General features: G+C 41.4%; 1 protein-coding gene across 1 annotated transcript in view; it reads left to right on the top strand.

Moving 5' to 3' along the window:
- Window positions 1-26354, top strand: part of FAT4 (FAT atypical cadherin 4) — a 149796-nt gene that overhangs the window by 54221 nt on the left and 69221 nt on the right. The window contains exon 2 of the mRNA XM_063336202.1: window positions 22102-22233. Within this exon, the coding sequence (XP_063192272.1) occupies window positions 22102-22233 (132 nt within the window). The remainder of the gene's footprint in view (window positions 1-22101; window positions 22234-26354) is intronic.

The following is a 26354-nucleotide window of genomic DNA, read 5'->3' as shown; positions in this document are numbered from 1 at the left end:
GTTGCTGTTTTCTATTTTGTCAGATGACTAACATAATGGGACGCTTTCTGGCATCGTTATTGAAGTCAATAGGATTTACACCAGCAGGAATTTTGATGTAATTTAATTATGATTTCAATACCAGGAAATAAGCTCAAGTTTGGGAGGAAAAAAATTAAAGTGCTGCTCTGTTTCTGTGTAGTCAGATGATATTATTTGTCAAACCGATTATTGAATTTGTGGTGTTAGAGCTACTCTTAACAAGATGCACACACAAATGTAGCAAAAATTCAGAGGAGCTGAATTGTCTTAGTACATAAATTAGCAAATTTGATAAACTACTATGATATATAGTAAGTGTGGTACAGAAAGCTTCATTAGGAAGTACCAGTGAGGTCGGTGACTGTACGGTACAAAAATTAGTGCAGAATTTTATATGCTTTCTGTGATGATTTTAGTAGTTTAGCAATGTATTTATAATGTTGCAGCTGTATGTTAAATTGAAGAGCTACAAATACTGGAAATCATGGTTGGCAGCACACTTTCTAAATCTGCAAAGTACAAAGTTATTAAAACAACACTATATGCGAAACCCAAGAACAAAAAGTTTAAAGTTCATCAAGCTCTTACTGAAACACAGTGGATAAATATGATTTTGAAGCTACTTGCCTACTCCTAATGATCTTTTATGCAAAGTAAGTTATGATAGTACGCTTCATAAGCTGCTTTCTAATGTTGTTCTGATGTCTGTGGTCTACTACCAGGGGCTGCTAGAAATGTAAGAAAAGGCTTTTGTCTAACATTAATAGGAAAAGGATGTCTTCATACGTGTCAAACTACTTTAGGTAATTATCTGTCAGGAGAAAATTGATTTAGGATTCCTATTTGCATTTCTGCTGTTCATAAAGTACACGTTCATCAGCCTGAAAAATAAGAAAAGAGAAGGAGTTGTGGCAGCTGGTATGGATTTACCACAGGTGCCAACAGGACTTCTCACACATATAGACTTCAGGACTTCACGTATAGAATCGTAGAATCATGGAATGTTTAGAGTTGGAAGGGACCTTAAAGACCATCTAGTTCCAACCCCCCTGCCCTGGGCAGGGACACCTCCCACTAGACCAGGCTGCTCAAAGCCCCATCCAGCCTGGCCTTGAACACCTCCAAGGATGGGGCAGCCACAGCTTCTCTGGGCAACCTGTTCTAAGCTGTGTAGCTCGTATCTTCTGGGTGTGGGGACGTCCAGGCTGCCTGAGTCCCTGAAAGTCCACCCAAAGGGTTGTCGGAGCAGTTGGGCTCCTCTGGCGAGTTCGGTGGTCACCTCTGCTTGGTTGCACCCCAGTGTGCCGTGCCGTGGGCTTGTGAAGTCCCATGGGGAAGCTTATTCTGCTTTGTAAGGTTTTTCTTTGTAAGATTTTTTTTTTTTTGTTTGCTTGTCTTTCTCTAAGGGCTAAGATGGGAAAAGTCTTAAAACCGGTGTAGGGTATAATTATCACAGGCCTCCATTGTGGCTTTGCTGCTATTCTACATGAAAGGTATTGCTGTCTGAAGTCTGCAGATCGTGGGGGAAAGGAAAGGAGTTTGCTTTGCCTGGTTCCTTCCGGCTCTGGCTCAGACCTATTTTGCAGCCAGGTCTCGGTGGGCAGGATGGAGCTGGGAGGGGAGAAGCAGCTGTGTGGATCTGCCACTGGCAGGAGGTGGTGGTTTGGAGCCCGCTTTCCCATCCAAGCGTCATATGGGTGTCAAGCCCAGAGAAATGAAAGGATTCCCTGTGCTTTTGTGCCCCCTTACACCAGGATGAGAGAGCAGGATCAGGACAAGGAGCAATGGGCACAAACTTGAACAAGGAAGTTCCATCTCAACGTGTGGAGGAACTTCTTTACTTTGAGGGTGGCAGAGCACTGGAACAGGCTGCCCAGAGAGGTGGTGGAGTCTCCGTCTCTGGAGACATTCAAAACCCGCCTGGACGTGTTCCTGTGCAACCTGCTCTGGGTGACCCTGCTCTGGCAAGGGGGTTGGACTAGATGATCTCCAGAGGTCCCTTCCAACCCCTACCACTCTGTGATCTGAAACACAATGTTTTTTTCCACATACTGACTAGAGTACTCACAGAGGTGTGGTGGCATCACTTCAGTACCTACAGAAAAGCTTTTTGGAAACCTCCTGCCTGCTGTGATCTGAAATTATTGCACAAAGTCAGCAAGACTAATACCGCTGTTATTTGCAAAGAAGGGCAGGAAGAATAGCATTGGCTAAAAGTAACTGGACAAAATTAATACTGAAAAAAATCTTAAACCTGCTTCTCACCCCTCTTTAACAATGTCCTAATAAACAATTTTAGATAGGAAGAAAGTTAATTTCACTAAGTATTCAACTACTAAACATAAATACAGACAGTCATTGTTTATTCTGAACTCATACAGACTATTGTAATCATTAGTAATCTTAATGCTTGGCAAAGCACATATTCCCCCTTATTCCCATACTCCCCCTTAAATCCTCAGATTTAATTCCCAGGGAATTCAAACTCTCGCTGGCTGAAGGAGACGCCACGTTATGTCAACACTCTAAGTGTAAAGCAGATAAATGCTGGTACGTGTCGTGGTAGCTGGTTCTTCTCAGTTTCATTCACTTTGTCATTTTCAATATATAAAAGGGGTTAGAAAGTGCACTGCACCGACCGCTTGTGCAATCGCAGCTGGATTGTCACCCCAGAACATTAGCAAGTTGCACCTGGTTTTCAGTAGTGGAGGAGACTGGCAGAGCAGTAACTTCGCATCAGCGCTTCCCGTTTGTGCTAAAACGTGTCTGTTGGTCTGCCGTGCTTTCAACGGTAAATGCCAGAGAAGAGAATCAAGCGATTTCAATAGGGTGTAAACAAAGACGTCCAAATATGGCACAACCGGGGTATTTTTCTGGTTCTGAAACTTCTAGATCATCAATATATGCAGCTGCACAGAAAAGATAAAACAGCATCAGAGTCGAGCCTTCATTTTTGACCAGTGCGTTGTGAAGTGCGCTGTTGCCTACACGAGAGTTTTATGTGAGGGTGCTTGCGGGTGCTTCAGGAGATTAAAGATGCAGGGATGCAGGGGGAGTAGGTTGCTGCAAGCTAAATGCTGGAAAAAATTAATTGTTAATGTCCCATCTGTCTCCTGGCTGCTTCATGCCTCCTGAGCTTCACGTCAGCCTCTCCCAGCGGAGGGAAACGAGAAGAGGGAAGGGGATCCTTCCAGTTGGGGTCAGCTCAGGTGAACTTGCAAGTTGTGTGTGCTAATGGATATTTTGAATTTGCTCAGAGGTTCAAAGTTAAGGCATTCCTAATTTCTTCAGGCCATGTCGTGGAGACCTTGGGACTGATGGAGAAAAGGTCCCTCAACAGAGCTGGGCTTTGTAGGAAACAAGGCTGTGTGACTTAACTGTAGCTTTCCAAATTAGCACATTCTTTCCTTACTATGAGGACATTTTTCCATGGATTCATTGTTTTGAAATGAATACTCATGACTGTTTTCTAGCAAATAGAAAGTTGTGGCTGAATACAGTTATCCAGCTTCTCAGCCCTGTCTTGAGTCTCTCCTGAACGTGAGCACCAAGTCATGCTCTTGCTTGCCTGGTAGCAGCCTGGACCCCGGTTTGGATGTTCATTACTTTTATATCCATGTTTCTGTGGGCTGTTATTAACAAGTTTGTAGTTTTACTGTGGCCTCAAGGAGGCGGGTTAGCAAAGATGATTAAAAGGGTGGTGGGTTCCATTGCTCAATGAAGTCCTCTCTTACGTTAAAGGGGTAGCGGACTGTAAAATATAAATACCACTTCTAGAAGAAAGGAATAGATTTTCTCTAGCGTTTATTAATGTGAGGCAGACTGTAGGTTCTGGCGGTCTAGACGGGAGAACTGTAATGTTTCTTCTGGCCTTTCTCATTAACGTTGACAGATTTGAGGGGTTTGCATTTCTGCACAAAGAGGTTTCAATTAACCCTTTTAACTTTCCTGTATCATCGGCTCATTTTAATTCATTCAGGAGTGTTTACCGAGCACATTAGTCTGTGCAACACGTGCAAAGAAAGGCATTAACCTTGCTGGAGTCTCTCAGGATTAGTTTTGGGGTAACTGAAAACAGAAATGTCAATCCCGTCATCCATTAGCATTGCTACAAATATTTTTCCCTTCGTTTCTTTTTACTGTTGTTGTTGTTTTAACCTGAATTACTGTAATCGTAACCTGTAACATTCTCCCTGAAGCGTAGTGCAAATACTTGGAGCGTTTTGCATCCCGTCTCCTGTTGGGGAATTACCATGGCCTGGTTGGAGACCATATGTGAATTACCAGGCGTCAAGAAGTAAGAAGGCTGTTGTGTGTTGTTTGGTGATGCCTATGTAAGAAATATGCTTGAAAAAAATGCACAGATAATAGGTACCAGGAAGATGTTTTGAATATAGCAGCAGTCTGTAATTCATCATCTTAAGAAATATCTCCTTCTGAGACAAAGTATAAAATGTCAGCAAATGGCACACAGCAGGGCATGCGTCATTGATTCATAAAGCATAAAGGAAAGGTAAAGATGCCTTTAAAAAAGCATTACTGTATTGAAAACTCTGCAAATAAACAGATAGAAACCACAAAGCAAGGTAAAGTATCTGAAGTTACGAGAAATTGATATTATCCTTAACGTTTGTACGTCAGGATGGCAACATAAATCCATTTTTAAATGTTAAATGCGCCACACTCAGTAGATACTCAAAACCAAATTTAACTATTTGTTTCTGTTGCAGAAAATAATTGCTTGACTATTTTTAATTTCTGCATCATTAAGTCTCATTTTAATGCGTTTCTGGTCATTTGCACAGTTGGCCCGTCCCATAGCTAACGATGAGAGGTCTGAGGACCAAGCTACCTGTGACAAATTTACCATATTTATTCCAGTTTCAAAACTGATCTTGTCTCAAATAGAAAAGTTGGTGACTCGATCAAATTTGAGAATGTCCAGTTTCTGAGATACAGCAAACAAAATTCCTTTAAAAGCTGGGCGAGTGGTGGTGGTGAGTTAAGGAGAGTGGTAGAACTTGTCAAAACTCTCCTTGAATATCTAAAATGAGATGCAGCTTGGTTTTAAAAAGCCAAACTGAGAGAAACTGCTGTGAAGTCTAATTTGCCTGGTTCTGTACTGACTTCAACCAAATACCAACCATCTAAAATTACTCACAAGACTGTGCCAGACTATTCTGTGCAGTCTGAATATGCACAGGTGCTTAGAAAAGCTCGTTAGAAGCTGGTGCCAGTTTTCCCTGGTTGTCAGTGTTGTTCTTCACCACACTTAGACATGTAAGTCGTCTTGCAATTTGCTATCCATTTATTCAGCTCTTAGAGAAAAATGTGACTTTTATAGTATGTGGTATTAGCACATTATGAAATAATTGCTAGATACATCTGAATTTATTATACCGTAATTTGACATTAAAATTAAATGCATTTTAATTCAATATCATGTTGAACATGGTTTTTTCCTTTAGGTGTTGAATTTGATTGAAATTTATCTGTGAAGGGGGCAAATCCAATACTGGCTGTATAACTGTTAGAATTTCGTATGGCGTCTTGCTAGGCAGGAGTCATCCTTTTACTTCTATTCTACCGTTTTCAAGGCTCTTAGTACTATTGATATCTCTGTAATTCAGGATTTATGGCTTTAAATGCCAGTTAAATACCCAAGAATAAATGAAAGGCAACAGATGCGCTACTTTTTTTGCTCTTTGAGGAGTTCAGTAGTTTCATTCAAATGTTTCAGGCTTAAATTCATCTGGTTTTGACAGCTAGGCTTGCAATATAGATCGTGTTATAGTGCAGTGCTTGTAAGTCACTAAATGCTGAATTCACAAGGAATTTTCAAAACTTCTGGTGATCTTCGCCTCTTCTCTTCTTGTTCCGTAACACAGTGGCAATAGGTAGCAGTAACGGTATCTATGTTTAATCATCAATACAAAGCAGAATGATTCAGATCCATTCCCATCCAGACGGAGGTACAGGTTTAAGCTATTTTTGTGTTATTTGGTTCGTGGTGGTGTCAGTTAAGATGCTGGATGTTGTTCAGGAAGGCACAAGTAAGTTTGCCATGGATTAAGTGAGCTAGTTCTCGTGAGGTTTTTGCTTTGACTTCCTTCTTCAAAGGGCATTTGTCCACATAAGAACTGAGTAAATTGTGGAAAAATACTGCAGAACATTTAATTTATTCTGAACTTGGGCACGCCTGTATAAGCGTTTACATAATAAATGGCATAAAAGTGCCAACATGCACAAACAGGGATTTTTTTTTTGTTGTTCTATAAATAGAAAAGCTTGATAAACTTCTATCTGCTCTGTTTTAAATCTATATGGGGAGTGGGGGGAAGTATAGGTTATTTCACTGTTATTGTTATCCCTGTAGCAATAGATGGTGAGGAAGCTTTGACCATGTGGTAGTACATTTCCATGGTGGTTTTACAAATCTAAAGTTAGTGTGCGATTAATTTCTATCTTTCTGCTTGCAAACTGTGGATTTTCAAATTGCGGTGTGTCTTTTTTCAGACGATGTACCTTAGGATTCCAAAATGAGGATACTGTTTACCTTACCATCCCTTGAAGTATTTTCTGTACTAATAGCAGCTGCTGCTTCTCTGTACTATAGTTTGGTCACAGAAATCACTGAAGGAATGACTGTGTTAAACATATGCTTTTGGGGGCTTTTTTTGGGCTGAGAGCTAGACAGAGGTTTCTCGCGAGCGGTTTCCTTTGTCGTTAGTGTCCACGCAGCTTTTGGATAAGGTCACGTTCTGACTGTGAAAATGAGGAACGATGAGGGCTTAGGCCAGGAGCCAGATCTGCCATAAACTGCACTGTACCAATCATATCACCTTATTTCTCTGTCCCTTGGTGTTGTTTTTTTCCCACTGGAAGAAAAATACAGTAACCGTTTTACTACTACAGAGATGCCTTTAATCACGTTCGAGAAGTCTGCTGGAAGTTCGTAGTAGGCAGCTATTGATAAATGCAAAAACTGATGTTAATTTCTTGCAAATGCTTGTAGTGCTTTTCAAACAGTATGTTTCTAGATAAGTATTTATATTTTCAGATATAGAATACTTTTAAGCGGATCATCTGAATCTCTTCCTATGCAATTACTTGTAGTAAGAGAAACAAATCCCTGTAAAGCACACGAGGTTGTCTTTGAGGCGGAACGCCTTCCCAGTTACCCTATCACCAACTGTTCACTGTGAAATTACGTTGGTAATTATCTTGTTGTCGCCATTAACACTATGAGCTAGCGGAGCCTTCTGAGTCGTTGCCATTGTTTTAATTATTCAGAACTCTTTGGCTGCCTTGCTTTCCTCCTTTCCGCTGCTTGACGGCTTTCTCGGAAAGCTTTCAGGATTATTACATTTGTACCTGGAAAATAATTTTTTACATACAAGTTTGGCTCTGGCATTCTTGTGCATTATGCTGATGAAAGAAAATAAGCTGTGTTATACTCTGTGAAAGGATCAAACCAGGCTGAGATTCAGAATTTGGAGGGGGGAGAGAGGGGGAACAATACAAAAAGGGGTGAAAAATGCAGCATTATTTTCTAGACCCCTCTGTGATGCCCATGTTTGTTGCTGAAATTTTCTTACTAAGACTCAACTTGATATATGACTCTTTTGTTTAATATATTAGGTTTTCCCTACTGTCTTTTTCTGTTCTCCTACCCTTTAATATAATATAATCGTTTCACTGTAAACCCTTCCATTTTTGTCCTCAAAATACTTTTTTCTCAATTGTTTGTAAAACTATTGAAATGCTTCAATTGTGAACATACAATGAATGATCATCCTCTAATCTGTTCCACATGCTAGTGGGCCAGTTTGTACATCCAGTACATAGAACTTCTTGATTGATTTAAAACCAGCAAGACTGATGCTGTTGCAGTTTAACCTATAAGATCACTTAAAAAACCCCGTATATTACTTTAAAATTGCATGCCACAGCATAAACACCCTATTGAAGACATGATGTATATTCTCACCTATGAGGAATGGAGAAGCAAAACAAGGATAAACTCAAAGAAATCGAGCTTATGTTCAGTCTTCCAAAGAAAGAACTATATCTTTTAGTCATGTATTTAAGGGGGCTTAAACTCTGCAAAGAATTTCTGCATCTTTATGGTTACATTTAAACATTCATTCTGATTTTTTTTTTTTTTCTTTCCCTGAGTATGTTCCTCAGCAGGGAACTGGTGATTCTCAGCACTGCTAAAAATCTTTCCCTACGTTTTTAAAAATCCAGAGGCTTGTAGTGATGACCAGTGGTGGTGAACTTTCAAAGGATCAAAGATTTGTCATGGTCAAGATTAAAACTGAAAAACCCAAGTGCTATAATTCAAGGGATAACTGAGCCACTTTAGTTAGGACATCAGACAGGGACCGGAGCAAGAAAAAGTCTCTTTGGTTCCACTTGTGCTGGAAATACCATGAGAACTGTTCTCTTGTGGTATTTCTGCTTCCTACCACACTGAAATTAAGATATGCAGAAATGCCAGTATAGTTTTTCTTCTTCTTTTTCTCCCCTTTAAAGTTTACTAAGATTATCAAAACTCAAAATTAGTTTTGACTTGATTGAAGGGAGGCTTTGGTTTGGTGATTCTTTCTCTGGCATAGTCCAGCTGGCCTTCCTAACAGCTGTGTTTGTCCTATAATTGTCAACTGCTGGTGATATTTCTGACTCAGTAATCAGGGCTTGCTTCGGACTATCCACAATAAAACCCACGTTCTTCTAATGTCCTTTGGGAGCAGGTGGCTGTCAAGTGTCCCCAGGTCAGTCATGGAGTGTTCTATAGGAGGAGGACACTGTGTACCTTCAGGCATTAAGCTCTGTCCTCTCCTTCCAGGCAGCCTAGAAGTGTATTACACTAAAGCTAGGGGGGAAAAAAAAAACCCCAAAACAAAACCATATCAGTCAACACTTTGAGGAAGGAATTAACCACAGGAACTGTTACTCACTCTGCTCATGTGTTGTATATACCTATGTCTATACTCTCTCTTTGCTCTTCCCTTAAGGTGTCATCTTTGAACGTGTTGAAGTCAATGAGGGGTTGGCTGCGGTGCAAAGTCATTGGTATTTGGGGAGAGAGCACTTGGATATCAGTATAGGATTTGGACTATTAGAAGTTCTCGTTATTGACTGTAGTGGCCAGGGAGCGCAGCTTCATTGGCTGATGTAGGTTCTGCATATAAGGAAAGATGTAGCAGATCTTTAGGAGCCAATAAAAGTCAAATCTCTGAATTTATGCTCAAATAAAACACTTCATATTCTTTATTAAGGAAGATGACTGTAAGAATCCCACATAAGTACACTTTTCCAGCTATTTCTGTGAATGCCTGTTTTCTCTCGCTTTACTTTTTTTTGGTGTGCAAGGTCATATATATATTTACAGAAGTGATGAAATGATAAGTTTGAAAGGTGCCTTTTAATTAATCTTTAATGCTTGATTTTCTAAATTCTTCTATGTCAAATCCAAAGTCCAATGACTGAGTAAGAAAATTCGAAAGATAAGTGTGGGAAACTAAAATTGCTGTTTGCTGACATGAAAAATTTTATAAACTGAGTTGACAGTACTCATGGAGCTCGTGTTTCCTTCAGGAGGAGGAGAGGGGCCTTTCCAGACAGTTCTCAGCTGCCTGACCCTGTGGTGGAGCAATGCTTCTCCTGCCTTTGGTGACTCGGGGGATGTAGCTTAGTCACACTGCACCAGTGGACCCTGGTTGAATCCATGTGTTCCCATTTCAGAAGAGCCAAACAGCTCTGGTTTACTTGCTGTCATGGCCGTTGTAAAGCTCCCCATCATGGACACATGGGGGCTGTTGTCTGGATCCCACAAATAAAAACCCCCACTTGTTTCTAGATGTCCCCTAATCTGATTAGGCTGAAACCTCGTCTCTCTCCTTGGCAAACTTCCTTGAGACCGAGGATGAAGCTGGATGAATCTAAGTTAAATCTGATTTAGCCTTCCCAGGACCAGTGTTTGCCCCCAAGATGTTCCAGAGAATGTACGATATTTTTTCAAGTCCCATGTGACCTATGTTTGTTCGAGCAGACCTGCAGTGTCTTTGGCAGCCATGCAGAAGAGAGGAAAGGCAGGGCAGTGTGAATGTGCAGTGTATCCAGGTGACGTGGATTTGCTGTCATGAAGCAAACTCATCTTAACAAACCCCTTCAAGATCTTCTGAGCACCCAGAACTTGCCCTGCTGGCAGAGGAGACCCCACCACCATAGCCTTGATGGTCAGCTGGGTCTGCTGAGGGCAGCCACAGTGAGAAGGTCCATCTGTGCCCACATAAAAAGGCCTTTCTGGCCACAAGTGGCCTGTGGCCACCCGGAGGGAACCTCCTCCCCGACACTGCAGGAGCAGATGCAATGATGCTGCAGAAGACTGCGGTCTACAAATGAGGAATAAGGTGAGGAGGGCATTTCCCTGAAATCTGTAGGAGGATGCGAAAATATTTGGAGTTTCTAGCCCCGCAGCCAGCAGCCTGTCAATGCTGTGAGGGAAAAGCTTTTAGGCATTTCTAGAAAATGGCCCTGTTCTTCTAAATGTGAAACTGGAAAGTAACACTTTAGCCTTGTGTGTTTTATTTGCTAAAATCTATTTAGACTCATACAGGGTTTCATCTCAGAATGGTGCCACTATAAAACCCTCGTAACACTGCAAACCCTCAGTCAGCATTCAGTCCTATATCTTTAATTCCCTTCCACGCCCAGAAAAAAAAAAAAAGTTTTCTTAAATGACTACCCAGAGCAGTGATAGTAAAAGCATTGCTATAAAGAGCTTTTCTTCTGCTGTTTGGGCAGCCTTCAGTGATGGAGTGGATTTATCCTATTGTCCTGATGATTGAAGGTGTCTTAAATGTCATGCCTGTAAGTTTAATTAGGTGATTTATTTAATTTAGAGGTGTGACATTCCTGTCCTTGAACTGCTAATGCTTACTTTTTCTGTCTTTATCCTTTTTTGGTCTGGCATGGAGAGAAATGTTCTTACCAGTTCAATCCATTTCTTATTACATGGCAGTAGACCTCATTTAATTAAATGCAAAGTTATAAACTAAATGGTTCCCAAATGTATAATGTTTTAAGTTTTTAAAAAAAAAAACCAAAACAAAACAAAAAAAAAAACCAAAACAAAAAAAAACCACCAAAAAAACCCCAACCTAGACAAAAAAGAAAAACCTCACTAGCAAGTGCTTGCCAAGTGTTTGTATTGGTTTGGCAGGTATTTGGAATAGATTTTGTAACTGGAGGTACTGCTAGATACAGAAGAATTAATGTCTTTATGAGAAAACCACCCCTTTTATCTGGGGAAATGACATAGGACCACATGTGTGCGCGTGTCCCAACATCCATGAGTAGGCAGTGAAAGGATGGATGGATGGAGGAGGTTTTCTGGCCCCTGCAGTGGCCAAGCAGTGCTGCTGACCCAGTGCTCGAGGGATGGATGGAGCCACTCTGCTCTCCTTGCCCTCCTCGCCACGCACCGTTCCCCGATGGTAGCACAAGAAGCAATTGCACCTCTTAACATGTGCTGTAGTAAACTGGTCTTTCTGGTACACGTAGCAGTTGCTGAGATGCGTAGCCCCATGTTGGTCCCCAGGTCACCACGTTTTCATGTTGAGATTACGAGTTGGGCCATGTAGGCACTCAAGGTCTCCTGGACTAACTGAATGCAGTACTGCCTGGGCTAGAACTTTTGCTGCAAACCTCTCCAAGGTGTTGTTCCGGTCCAGACTGGAAAACTGACGCTCTCCAGTTGCGGGAGGAATTGCAGTAAGTGTCAGCTTCTCTGGGGATGGTGCTCGCCCACCCCAGCCACCTGAGCTTGATGGGAGAGTGGACATGTCTCCTCGCCCTGGGCTTCCTCTGAGCAGGTAGGCTGGTGTGGAAACCTGGCCTTTGTTATGTGTGTATATATACACACATGCACATGGGTGCCATATGCATTTAGAGCAGCTTATGGTCCTTAGTGCCATCCCAGCGATGTGTTGGCCCCACTGGGTGGCCATTTCTGGGCAGACCTGGGAGAGGTCCCAGTATGTTAGTTGGTCCTATTGAAATGGACTTCAAAATAACTTACTTGAACAATCCATCTCTTTTTTTTAAACTGGATGAATATTGACTGAGCTACACATGTTACTCATTTGCCAGCACTGACAAAATAACCTGTATTTCATTATGGTTTTGATGGTGAAGGGGGGAAAAACATGACTGCTTGTGGCATTTCTTACAATTTTGATTCCTTGTGCCACTTCGATGACTATCTCTCATTTATTGTGAAGTTGGATTATTTCAGGTTTACATGTATATGATTATGTATGTTTTGAAGTGTGTTTTAAAAGGAGCGTGCTGTTGCTTTCTTAAATTAGCCAAGGTTTGAGTAGTGCATTCCTTAACCCAGTCTTAATTCCCTCCGTTGTATGTGAGACCGTGCCTCTTTTTAGAGGGCAGTAAATGATGTAGCACTTGAACAATTACTTAAAAATATTGATTTTGGGAAAAGGGGGAATGGCAACATGGCTTGCTTTGCCTTTAGACAAACATTTCTTTTTTGTCTTTTCAAACACTTGTACCGCTTGTGTCCCCTTCTGTGACGTATGGTATGCACGCCAGGAGTGAGTGCTGCAAATAACAGTTTCTGAAGTTAATTTCTGTATGCTGCTCTGGTGTTTATTTAGAGGGACACGATTCATCAGCCACACGCGTTTTCTCACGGGCTCGTAATGCCGTCTTCCGTGTCGCTGGTTTTAATGAATATTCTACCCAGGTACTGAAGAACCGCTAGCACAAATGGATAAATCATACTGCATGTCTGCTAAAAGGGGTATTTGCAGCTCTCTCACAAGAAATGAGCTGTTTCTTTTCAGTGGCGGTATCATCTGGACTTTGCTGAAAAGTTCGATGTAACCACAGTAGGTAACACGTTTCCAGACAATGCCTTATTGTCTCCACAGGCGAGCACAGGCTGGAAGTGGAGACCTCGCATACCTACTTAGAATCAAGATTAAATTACCAACCTTTTTGGCATTTTTATGTAAAATGTTCTTTATTATGGTCTTCTCATAGCTAAAGAATGAGTCACTTGTAAGCCATAATAGATTTTGGCTATGCTGCATGATGAAGTGTTCTGGATGCAGTGAAACATTTAATCAAGACTCCAAGCAGTGCAACTCCCACTGGTCACCTTAATCAAAAAAAAAAAAAAAAAAGGGAGAAAAACAAAACAAAAAAGGGAGAGAAAGAAGAAACAAATTATGGCACCTTTTCTTTGCAGCACTAAGATGAGTATTTGTTAGAGACAACACAAGAAAGTGACATCTTAGTTTCAAGTAAAGATGAAAGCAGATTTACATCTCATTTTAGGAAGGAAGGAAGGAATTTTTTACAATGAGGGTGGTGAAACGCTGTCCCGGGTTGCCCAGATAGGTGGTAGATGCCCCACCCCTGGAAATTTTCAAGGTCAGGTTGAATGGGGTCTGAGCAACCTGATCTAGTTGAAGATGTCCCTGCTTATTGCAGGGGATTGGACTAGATGACCTTTAAAGGTCCCTTCCAACCTAAACTATTCTATGTTCCTATGATTTTTCTGATAGCGTGAGTTAAATGCTTGAGTTTTTGAAAACCCTCTGATCTCCCAGCATTTTTTAGAAAATATTGATGCTTTATAAAAGGGAGTTGGTTGTAAAACATTAAATCGCCATACTAGACTGTACTTTACAATATGATTTCAACTCCTGGAAAGTTATGTGGTGTTAAAATGCTGGAATTAGAGCCCGCAGATTAAAGTTACTCCGGAAATTACAGCATTGTGCATAAGTCTTATTAATCACGTTTCTGTGCATGTTTATTTAATGGGGAAAATGAAAATGTTGACAAAATGCATTGAGCCCTAAGTTTCCAAACAATTTCAAGGCTGGTAATCAGTAGTAATTCCTGTGAGGGAAAAGCAAATATTGCTATAATCCCTCTTCTAGGTGGGCTCAAACTGCTGTCTGTTGTTGGGTCCCTGTTTGATCTCCGTGGTCTGCACTGGGGTGATTGGAGCGGGCAGTCGCATAGCCCAGGGCAGCTTTGACATAGAATCATAGAACGTGTTGGGTTGGAAGGGACCTTTAAAGGTCACCTAGTCCGACCCCCCTGCAGTAAGCAGGGACATCTTCAACTAGATCAGGTTGCTCAAAGCCTCACCAAGCCTGGCCTTGAATGTCTCCAGGGATGGGGCCTCCTCCACCTCTCTGGGCAACCTGGGCCAGTGTCTCACCACCCTCATTGTAAAGAACTTCTTCCTAATGTCTAGTCTAAACCTACCCTGCTCAAGTTTAAAACCACTGCCCCTCGTTCTATTGCTACATGCCTTTGCGAACAGCCCCTCTCCAGCTTTCTTGCAGGCCGCCTTCAGGTACTGGAAGGCCGCTATAAGGTCTCCCCAGAGCCTTCTCTTCTCCAGGCTGAACCAACCCCAACTCTTTCAGCCTGTCTTCGTAGGAGAGGTGCTTATCCTTTCTTTCATTAAGGTACTTTTGAGCTCAGACATCAAAATTAAACCTTGTGCTCTTGTCTCCTTCTGTGGAGAGATCCTAAATGTCCAAGGCCTAAGCATATGGCCAATGCATCCATTTATTGCCTAAGCGCTTGGCATTGGCATCTAAAATAAGAGACTTTGCCTGAAATGTGGGACGAGGAGTTCAGATTATATTCACTACACTGATGTTTTTTCAAAGGTGTTACCCCAAAACTCCAGGATCAAGTGACTGCTGCTGCCCCTGGACGTTCACACTTCTCTTTTTTTTCCAAACAGTGCCTTTTTAGAGGGTGTTTTTGGTTCTGTTGTTTTTTTTTTTTCTTTTTTCTCCCCAGCTGCAATCTTCCCACTATTAATAGTGGGATTCTTAGCAACTTTGTATTTCTGTTTCACAGGTTTGCTGGCCTGCAGCACAATAGACTAATGCAATTTTTATTATACTAGCATGCACTGGGATTGTTTGCCTCCTGGAAAATGGGATATTCAGATGCCTCATTCAGCCTCTGTCTAAGCAAAAGCTATTGCCTTGTCCCAAGACATTTTCTTTGTAAATGGGCTTTCCATCTTGTTGTGGAAACTGTAAATATGCATGGTCTGTAGTTCAGGATTTCTGCCTTCCTCAGTTCTGCTATTATTGGTTGCTCAAGTGATTTTAAAACAGAAGAGTTTATTTTTCACCCCCACGCTCACCGTTTCCCAGTATTTTAGTTAGAGAAAGGTGGGAAACTGGTTCAGGATAGCCTATGACTTTTTGTTGTTATTAGAAACATTATGTTAGAGATTTTCTAGGAATCTCAGGATTTTTCTTTTTTTCTTTCTGGAAATGCATTTTTTGCTTGCTTATGCTCTTGATACTTCATCTTTTTGTTGTTTGCCTTCGCAGTTTGGAGGAAGCATGCATGCACTGGTCCTGCAAACACTTATTATAACTTCGCTGATGTGAGTAGCCAATATGATTACTCACATCAATAAAAAAGGAATCTACTCATACATGTGTGTTTTTTCAGGATTAGCAAAGATTTGTTTGCTGGATGAACAAAAAGGCCAAAGTGATGGTGGCTGGTGAAAAATGAATAGTGTTGGCCTGGTTCTTGAGTTAGTGACATGGATGTGATAAATTGATAGTTGAATTTTTCTCTTTTATCATCATGAATGAAATTATTTAGAATATTTACCAAGGGATGGGGAACAGAATCCTTTGACTCTTATTCTGTTAAAATTGATAAAACACTGCCACAGTCTCCAGCAAGGAAGAATAAGCTCCCTAATTTTTTTAAGATGAAATAAAATATAATGGCTTAAGCATAAACAAAAGTCTTCAGGGTGATGTGTGCCAATGGTGCCTGTAGATCAGATGGTATCTCTTGAGAGAAGCAGCGAATGTCACGGCAGCAAGCAAAGGGAAGAAGAATGACTCAACAACCTATAAATTGAAAGAAAAGCTGTTGCCTTTCCACTCTGATCTTTAATCAAACAGCTGTAGCGTTTGAAGAAGCATCGAATGCGTGAGACATCTGGGAGTTCCTTTCTTCTTAGATCGTGTTCTGTCTATAGATCTCTGATGGAGCCTGTATCGTGGATGGGGTGGCTGCAAGCGAGAATTACTGCACGCGTTTTGGGACTCCCAGTGAAACTTGCTGCTGCCGCGTGAGCTTATTTGAGTTTCCTGTGGCATCTTTTTTTCCCCTCATTTTCATTCGATAGATGGAAGAACTTTGGAAAAGTATTTGGTCTATAAACCCTCCTCACCTTGAAATAAAAGAAAAATGAATGTTAATAAATGTAATAAAGCAGAGAGATCGGTTCTGGCTAAATGAGCCCATTGGTTTATAGAAGGTGTTACGATCGGATAGAATTTGGCACATTGCCTTCCAGTGCAGTGTTTTACTTTACATACCTTTGTAGCTCATAAACCCAGTAAGTTTGGTCACTAAAATAATTTCTTGTTCCAGAATAAAACTCTCATATTAAGCTTTTTATGTTGAGCATGGAATTTGTCTAGCCTGTTCAGTAATAATTGTCTGGGGTACTAGTATTTTTGAAGTGGATTGATTCTTTTGCTCTAAGAAATGAAACTTCGTCTTTTAGCAACTGTTTCTTAATTCAAGAAATTATTTTGAATAAGAATAGATTATTCAAGTGCAAAGTCATATTGCTTTCGGTTAAGCGAAAGAAGAACCTTTTCATTCTTGGTTTCCATCATAATTGAGTTTCTCCTTGCCCCCGAGAATAAACTGTTTCCAGAACCGTGTATAAAGTATGAAGCTATTGAAGACTTTATACTGCAGCATCACTCTTTGTAGAGTCTCTTTCACACAGATTCCTCATAAATGTCATCAGTTAATTCAAAGAGGATATTTTCTGCTCTCTTCAAAGTAAAGACAACATTTTGGAACACCAGTGAGTTTCTTAGTGACGACTTGCGTTCAGGTTCATGCCCTAAATGCTTAACTAAATACTGTATGCTTGATGAAGTGAGGTCCCGGTATGATTCCTTCTATCTTTTCAGACCTGAGGCTTGTCTGAATGGAGAAAAGAACTCTTATTTTTTCTTACGTCTACGTTTAAAGCAAATTGAGGCAAAACCATTTGAGGTGAGTGCTGGCCTGCCTCCATCTGTTCTGAATTGGTTGAGGGAGAAAAAACACAAGAGGCTAATTTGAGCAGCAAATAAGAATCTTAACAAGATGAAGGTAATTAATACTTCCTCTGCTTTGAAAACGTCCATGACAGCAGGCAGCAGCACTCATGTTGTCACAGATGAGGATGGGTTGGCCATCTGTAATAGTGGCAGGAGCATGGTGTTATTGTGAGAATGTTACTAAGGCTGCAGAACGAGAAATTTGATTCAGACACGGAGAAATATGTGGTATTGTTTGACTCGCAACTTTTGCCAGTGTCTGTGGCTTGTTGTATGTCTGTATTTTTGCGTCTTAGTTTAATATTGGTTAACTCAAACATAAAACAAACACAAAAACAAACAAAGAAAAAAGAAACAAAAAAAAACCCCACCCAAAGATAGTTTGCATAGAAATTGATATGTAAAGTTATTGTGTTTATTTTACATGGCATAGTAAATCAGTAACATGTATTTTTCTGCAGAATGAGCTGTGAGGGAAAGTTTTAATTTTCAGTCTCTTTTTTCTAGACGTATTAAACATGTAAAGGAAAAATATTATGCTAGAATTTGTACAAAAACAGAGTAATTTTGTGGAGATTTACACACAGATGCACTTGGGTAGAACAAAGCTTTCTGATTTTTTTTTCACTTACCATTGAACAAATAAAGCAAAGCCATATTTTGAATCTATTCATCCGTTTCCCATCACAGTTTTAAGAGATTTAGAAATGCCTGTGACTATTTATGTTCCTGTGGCGTCTGCAGAAATCGAAGGCCATTTTTGACCAGAGACTGGCCATAGTGCAAGACTTCAAGCGGTCCAAGGAGTGCTCTCAGGTGACTGCTTTGTGTCTCTGGCTTGCATCCTAGAGTCACATTGACTGATGGGTTTGAGGTCAGGCAAGAATACTGCCCATGTTGGGTAGATTTGGAGAAGGGGGTGATGGTTATCACTTTGCATGTAGCCTGGGGGTATTGTTTCCTGTGGTGGTACAGACATGGTCACCTAATGATTCCTTCCTGTTCCAGGGACCGAGGTTTGGAGAAACCCCTTAAGCACCCTTTTTTTCTTCCTGTGGTGTATTTTCAGGTTTTAAGGCCTTTGTTTTCCTAGATGTTTATTCTTGCATTTGCTGTTGTCGCTGGTGGGTGTTTTGCTGTTGGTGCAGCTGAGAGCACAGCACACTTTCTGTAGACCCTTCTGAACATGATGCTCATGGTACGGATGGCTGGTAATGCTGCCATGACCACCTTGTCTTGCCTTCATTAAGTCTGAGGCAGAATTGCACATAATTATTACTGGTAGCGTATGATATTAATCAAACTATGTATTTCTAGAATCCAAGTCACGCACTGATATCTTTATGCAAATGTAATGTGGGATAAGAAAGACAGAGGCAGTGGGCTGGGGAGAGATTTAGTTTAGATGTTTGATTAAAGCTTTGTGGATTTTTTTATCCCCCCCCCCCCCCCCCCCTTAAAGATGTCATAAGACATACTGAAATCACCCAGTGCCCCGTGGCAATGAAAGACTTAGTGGTTTTCCTGTGTGCTTCTGCTTGGGGTTCGAACTTCTGAAATAATTTCAAAGTGAAATTAATTTCTGAACTCCTGAATAGAAGGCTGGACATTCAGTTTACACCTGAACTCATTTTAGGATGTATACTTTCTTAAATGAGGCCTTTGGCATGAAACTTAATGGACTCTTTTGTTTGGAGGGGAAATGCGAAGATGTTTCTCAAGTATTTCTCAGAGATTTATGACTTGAGTGAAATTTCTGCAAACAGGGACATCCCAGGATCTTATTCCTTACGTTTGCAGTACTGTGTGTAAGCTGAAGTAATTAGTTTTAGCAGAAGTAAAAAGATAGCTTTACACAAGGATGCTAATTAGACTTAGCCAACGGAGAATGATGAAGCAATATGCATTATCTAAGCCCTGTGGATAAATAGTAAATCGTGGTGTGAATGCTCTTTAAAAATATTGTGGTCTCTTTCTAAAAATGTCTCTTCCTTATTTGAGAATTTCTTATTTTTCCACCACATAAAGCACGTCTTCGGTATAAAATGCAGTGTCTTTGTTTACTCATGAGCTGATTTTTCAGGATAAAATTACTTCCTCTATTTTTCGTCTCCTCCTTGTTTTCAGTTCTCTGGAATCTGACTTATAATTAATTTATTTTGTCCCACAACCCTTAGCCATCTGTATTCTTGGATTCTGACTGCCTTACATTATGCAAGCTGTAGGCAATGCACAGCTCCTAACCCAAAACCCCAGAAGGTGTCATATATTTTTCATGCAATTTTTACAAAGGGCGATCTCTCATTGTGAAAATGGATTCTGGTGGTGAAATGTCACCTGCAGCTGAAACATTAGCTGTGCATGACATATAGGGTATGAATAAATAAATTGCGGAGCTGCGCAGCTGCTTTACCTTGAAACCATAGCTGGGGAAATGCTATACTTGGAGCAGGAGAGCATATGTGGTTTGCTGTGCCAGTTCAGGGGGCAGGACCTGCTTGGCAAGGAACGGCTGGCAAAATCCTTCGTCTGTCATTCCTTCTCCGTCTCTCCTGTTTCGGCGATTAATTGGTGCCCAGATGCAGCGGTTGCCGTGAAAACCAACACAGGCTGTTTTTATTCTCTGAAGGTTTGTGTCTGGTTAGTGAGTTGTCGAATCATTGCTTGTGATGCTCCGGTCAGTGCTTCTTGTGCTTCTGTTTTCAGGGATTTCAATTTGATGATAAAACCCTCCTGGGTTAATCTGTCTCAGGCCATGAAGTGTTTTGTGTACTATTTGTGAATGGTCAAAGGAATTAAATATGGTATAAATTAATAATAGCCTTCTGTAAAAGGCCATGTAAGGCCTATAGGACCAGTGTGCCTAGTGCACATAGGACCAGTGCCTACAGGACCAGTGCACTTCCAGCAGATATATTTATAATATTAATATAACATTTCCTCTGTTTTTAAAGGCACTTATGGTCTCTTTAATGCTTTTGAAAAGTTCTGGCAGGCTGACAGTGACAGTAACCTTTTGTGGGCATAAATACCAAACACAAACTAAAAAAAAAAAAAAAAGAAAAAGCTCACTTACTTGAGGTGACTGAGGATGGCTTAGATCCCCAGGTGGAAAGTGCCTCCCTGTGTGGGGTATAAACTGACCCATAGACCAATGTAGCCATAATGTTCACAATGGTCTAGATCTCTCCACCCTCTGAAGAAAATCCCTGGAGCAAAAATACTTATGAGGGAAAGAGCTGAGCTCCTTGCAGCCTTCTCTGCATTAGAAACATCCTCTGAGGCAGAAGGGACAGGTGTGTTAGGGTCAAATATACTCTTAGAGTATTTGCATATCTACCACAATTTATATTTTCAGGGTCTTTGATGAAAAGTAGTAGCCACAACACACCAGATCTGTTCCATCACAAAGTCTAGCACTGGTAGAAATGTTAGGCTGTCTGAAACAGTTGCCTTTGGGATGGATCATCCTTCAGGATGTGGTCTGAGGAAGCCCACAGAGGACCTGTGACCCTTGGGTGCAGCCACTGAGAGCTTTGGGAAACACGCAACAAGCGAGCTTGGGTGACGTGGTTGCCAAGACATGGCGGGGACAGCCATGCTCTGGTCATTAAAGTGCTTATCTTTGGGATCAACCTTTGGTGATCAGCTTTGGTGATCAAGTCACAGTGGCTTGGCAATTGGTGGTCGGCATGAAAACAGAATTAAAAAAGAAAACGTTATGGCAGGTGACTAGAAATAGTAGAAAATGTAGACTTCGGATGACCAGAGACGTCTGCGTTGATTATATCCAGAGCAGCCTAACCCCTGTATTTTCAACTAAGTGCAGGGACATCCCTTGTGGTTAATGGCATGGCAGGTGCTGCAGTGTAAATAATATTTTCTCTGTCAATCTGGGTATCTTCTTTAAGTCGTCCATACCTTTTCCTCCCTTCCTGTGCAACAGCCCTGTCTACCTTTCTCTGTTCCTTGATGAGCAATAAAGTCAGGCGTTCTTCAGCTACTCAGTTTTCTCATTAGTGTGTCTTCAGAGTTTGGTGGACATTTAATATTTTGGGTCCAAAAAACCCCTTTTTTTTGTCTGATAAATGTAAAGAAGCTGTGTCCTCACTTTCTTTTTTGGAATGTTACACGCCATACCCGGTATTCGGCAAAACGGAGCTCTGCTGCTTTTTAAACTAGCATCAGCAGGGCAGCAATCTTGCTTATGAAAAACAAGGAATAGATAACACACAACAACCTTTCAGGAACTCCCATTACTACTTGGAAAAGCATACAAATATCACATGTGTAAAGAACATTTGTTTAGGTGCGTGTATAGGCAAGGAGAGTAGGTGCTAGTGGGTGCTTCTAAAGTAACATTTATGTTTGCAGTTGGAGGAGAGCTTTGAGAGAGAGAAAAACAGATTATTTTTTACAAAAATACAAAGCGCAAGGGTGTTTTTTCCTCCCTCAGAACGGAGAGTTGCCAATATATAAACATTTCAGAGAGAATTTTACACCACCTCATCTTTATGTCAGGCAGCATTTAATGGTTGAATGATCTCCTGCCCCGGGACTTGGCAGCTGTCCTCCAGGGGCCGACTTTGAGGATTACAATGACAGTCTATCAGTGGATCTTTTCCAATATAAACTAGACTAGGACCATTTAAAATCAGTTGCTATCAACAAGTCAAATTAACTTTATTTATGTTAGAGGCTTTCCTATGAGTATTTTATAACAATGTGGAATTTTAATATCCGGAGGGGCTTTTCCTGTTGTTGGTGTGGTTTGGGAATGTTCTAATTCATGTGATTAAGGACAATTTACCTGATTTCTTTCAAAGTTATGTGATTTGTAACGTTCAGGTCCAATCAGCGTCTAACTCATAGTGCTCACACAACTTTTTCTGATTCCTGCTTTTTACAGGTGGAAATAACACTTCAGGATATCAATGACAACCCACCAGTGTTCCCCACAGATATGCTTGATCTGACCGTAGAAGAGAATATAGGAGATGGATCTAAAATACTGCAGCTGACAGCCATGGATGCTGATGAGGTAGGAGCGTGGTTCCGTATTTGAATATCTGTACTAAAAATGCTATTCTGGAAATACGTGTTTTCACCTGTTCCCTTCATGGGAGCTTGGCCATGGGAGCCATTGGGGTCCTGCTTTAGACTGCATTTGGCCCATTCGCAAAACTCTGTTCAGTATCATGGAGTCACACAGAAGCAAAACCAGCGCGACAAATACTCTGCTGCTTGAAGGCTGCTCATATTTCGTATATAATGAGTTAATGTTTCCCTAACATCTCTTAATGAGCGGTTCCAGTAATGGCAAACAATGCCCCATGTTTTGGTTTTAGATGGTCTTCTTGTTACCAGTCTCATCATACACCGTACCCGCTGACTTGGCGAAGGTGCTGGACTGCCCAGCTTGTGATAAAGCTTTATGGACATTCAGTTGCAGACCACAGCTTGACATCTAAACTGACTTTGATGCAGAGATGTTGTAGTTGAGCCCAATTTCAGGGTGTGCAATAAAATTAATGTTAGACAAGCCTTGGAGAACATGGAAATTTTTGATAATGCCTGCTCGCCCCTTGACTAGAACTACTTAATATTAATATTATCCTTTGCTAAAGGAATTTGTATTTCACCAAAAAGAGGGGGAAAGAAATAAAGCTGAAATATGTGCTCTGTATGTGAACCAGTTTGAAAAACCCTTTTGCCCACTTAGATTCATTACTGTGAGGATGCTGCAACTAAGGAGTTATTAAGAAACTAGCAAAAACCTTTGAACAACTGATGTTAAACAGTTGGCCAGTCAGCTTAGTGAGGGATATTGCCGTCTTGTTGTATGCATCCGGCAGATATATCCGCATATAATTTGAGGTATTCATTTCTTTTGAAAAGTAAGTTATGAGAATGTTAATCATATTGTTTCATTTGCTTGAACTGATTCTTTCCACTGGGGAAAGGCCTAAAAAGTCAATATGAGCATGCAAAGAAGTCTGCATTGTCATTAAAATATAGGGTTACGCTTGACAACAATGGGCAATTCTTGCGTTCAAATAATAAGGTAATTCAACCCCCTCGAGAGAATTTTATTGCTGGCCTTTTTTGCATTTGCTTGGTTAGTTGTCCTGTGATTGTTAATTGCTGTACTTAATCTTACTACTGCATGGGGAACCATTGGAACACCCTCAGGAATGGTACAAATGTGATTATGAACTTTTGGTTCTTTCCTTTATTTTCTGGTAGCAGCCTGACATACAGACCAAAAAAAAAAGCATTTTGGAAAAGTGCGTATCTGTAACAAAAATTCTAGCTGTTTGTCTTCAGATTAAGGAGAAGTAAATACTGAGCCGCCACTCTCTGCTGTGATATGGCACACAGATATCTAAGATTCCAGCAATATATTATGCTCCGGCCTCTTTTTGACCATTCCTAAACTGCACCTAATATGTTACCCATTCTGAAGCACTCCATCCAGTGGGAACTGATTTGTTACCTTAGACAGAAATCAGTCAACCGTTCTATAAAAAGGGATGACTTCAATTTCCCTAACAGAACATTTCCACCTCAAACACTTTACAAAGAGTGCAAGGTTTTTTAGCAATGTGCAGTTTAGGGTCAAGATACGTAACTTTCCCCTCCCTGCATTTGAAGTTGAGGGCACAGTGAACGCTCCTTGCTTTTCATATAATATTCCTGCGAGATTATGCTTTTCTGGCTTCTTTCTTTGCCGTTGTAACCCATAATGCAGCCCGGTAAAAGAGCTTGCTGCTTTTGCTACAGGTGCTTTCAGAATCAAAGCTTTAGCTTCAAAAGGGTACGTGGCAGAACCCTTAAAACTCATGGCTGAGTGGTGTACAAGAGCCCCTCTTACAAACATTTTTAAGTGGTAGCAGGAAGGCAGCAAATTTCAAACCTTTGTTATAGTAAGGACATTGTAGAGGTCTGAGAAAAGATGTGAAGACATTCTTCTCTAGGTGCTAAGTGGTACCAAAAGCTTTAACGCTTACAACAGCTTCTAGCACTTTGCAGCTTTTTAAAGTCAGTTGTCAATGGGAAAATTCTATACAGCTTTTTAATATGTTTTACGCATCTGTTATTTTGGTTTGCTTCTCACCTAACTCGTGTAAAGTTACTACTTGGATGAAACCAGTATCACACGTGGTGGTGGTTTTATCTGCGCCCTATTAGGAGGACGCTGGCTGGTCAAAGAAGTGGTGAAGAATGTGGTCGCCTCTGAAATCCTAAATTCCCATCATCTGTTTTTGCGAAGCTGCACAACTGGTGGAAGGGGGGTGACCTCCCCCAGGTACACCTGAGCACACAGATGCTGTGTATGCTGAAGCACTGCATGCAGGGGCACCTGCAGAAGCTTGTTTTCTTTGTAAATTTCATTTTATCAGTTAGCTCAGTCCAACTTTGAAAAAACAGCCCAGAGAAACAAAGTTTGGCAGGAGAGACTCTCACAAGGTCAGGTAACTAATGCTTGTCTCTCATCTCACAGATAGGAGAGGGTGTTTATCTCTGTTAATTTGCTTTTTTAGGCAAGAGTGTTTGAAACAGCTATAGAGTTTCTTTCTCCCTGATCTCTTTCATCTGCTGTTCACCGCAGAAGTGCCACCTGCGTGCCAGCAGCAGGTTTCAGCTGTGGAACCTGGGCCTGGCACCAGGGGAGGGCATGGTAAATATCTGCTCACCCACCAAAATGCATGTCCGGGCATAGTCAGCACACGGGGTATAGGTACATGTATCCAACACTGGAGGTTCATGCCCTGTCTTGGAAAAAAAAGGATGTGATCCCAGGATCTCAGGTCGCTTTCTGTTTTCCCTTAGATCGTAGAATCATAGAATGGCTTGGGTTGGAAGGGACCTTAAAGATCATGTCGTTCCAATGACACCTCCCACTAGACCAGGCTGCTCAAAGCCCCATCCAGCCTGGCCTTGAACACCTCCAGGGATGGGGCATCCACAGCTTCCCTGGGCAACCTGTGCCAGTGTCTCACCACCCTCAGAATGAGAAATTTCTTCCTGATATCTAATGTCAATCTCCCCTCTTCCAGTTTGAAGCCACTACCCCTTGTCCTATCACTACATGCCCTTGTAAAAAGTCCCTCCCTAGCTTTCTCGTAGGCCCTTTCAGATAGCAGTAGGCCGCTATAAGGTCTCCCCAGAACCTTTTCTTCTCCAGGCTGAACAACCCCAAATCTCTCAGTCTGTCCTCACAGCAGAGGTGCTCCAGCCCTCGGAGCATCTTTCTGGCCCTCCTCTGGACCTGTTCCAACAGGTCCGCATCCTTTTTGTGCTGAGGACTCCAAAGCTGGAGGCAGTACTCCAGGTGGAGTCCCACGAGAGTGAAGTAGAGGGGCAGAATCACCTCCCTTGACCTGCTGGCCACGCTGCTTTTGATGCAGACTAGGGTGCAGTTGACCTTCTGGGCTGCTAAGAAGCAAAACTTTTAGCTGAGTACTGGCTTTTGGAGGAAATGTCACCCAAGCTGGTGCTGGACACTCTAGCCAGCCGCTTATATCCCATAGACCACCCTCTGGCTGCAGTGTCCCACTGCACAACCCATCCCCAGGAGGTGGATGGAAAGAGAGCTCCGGTAGCTTCCCTTTTTCTAGGAAACCTCAGTGCTCCTCAGAGCTAAGACCTGTGAGGCAGATCAATTTTCTTGTTAATAATCAAAGATACAGACGGGATGCAGGTGGCTTCTCTCAGTGTTCGTGACAGGGCGGGGCTGAGGCAAAACGCACTGTATCAATAGTTTTTGAATGGAAGTTTCCATATTTTTTTTCCTAAGTCTTAATTTCAACCTTTAAGGTGGGGAAAAAAAAATAAACTGATTATTTTTCTATGTAACTTTACTTTTCCTTAATTTTCTTTTTAACCAAAATGCTCAAAGTCCATATGAATCCTTTTTTTCCGAGGACAAATGAGATACTTTGTTTGACCCAGAAGCAAATGCTTTTGACTTCCAGCACAACCCAAGAGAACAGAACTGTGATTTTAATGACACATGATTTGTCACTTTGGGGCTCTCTATTTACGGGGATAAATGTATTTCCATGCAGAAACTGGCCTTTGAGGGGCTGCTGCCAGCACAGCTCCTGTGAGTTTCTCCTGATGGGGACCTGCATCTCTTGCCGTTTCTGCTGGCTGGTG

The sequence above is a fragment of the Chroicocephalus ridibundus genome, chromosome 5, assembly GCF_963924245.1.
Source record: "Chroicocephalus ridibundus chromosome 5, bChrRid1.1, whole genome shotgun sequence".
Classification (NCBI taxonomy): Eukaryota; Metazoa; Chordata; class Aves; order Charadriiformes; family Laridae; genus Chroicocephalus; species Chroicocephalus ridibundus.
Note: the sequence above shows the minus strand (reverse complement) of the source record. Positions and strands in the feature narration are given on the sequence as shown.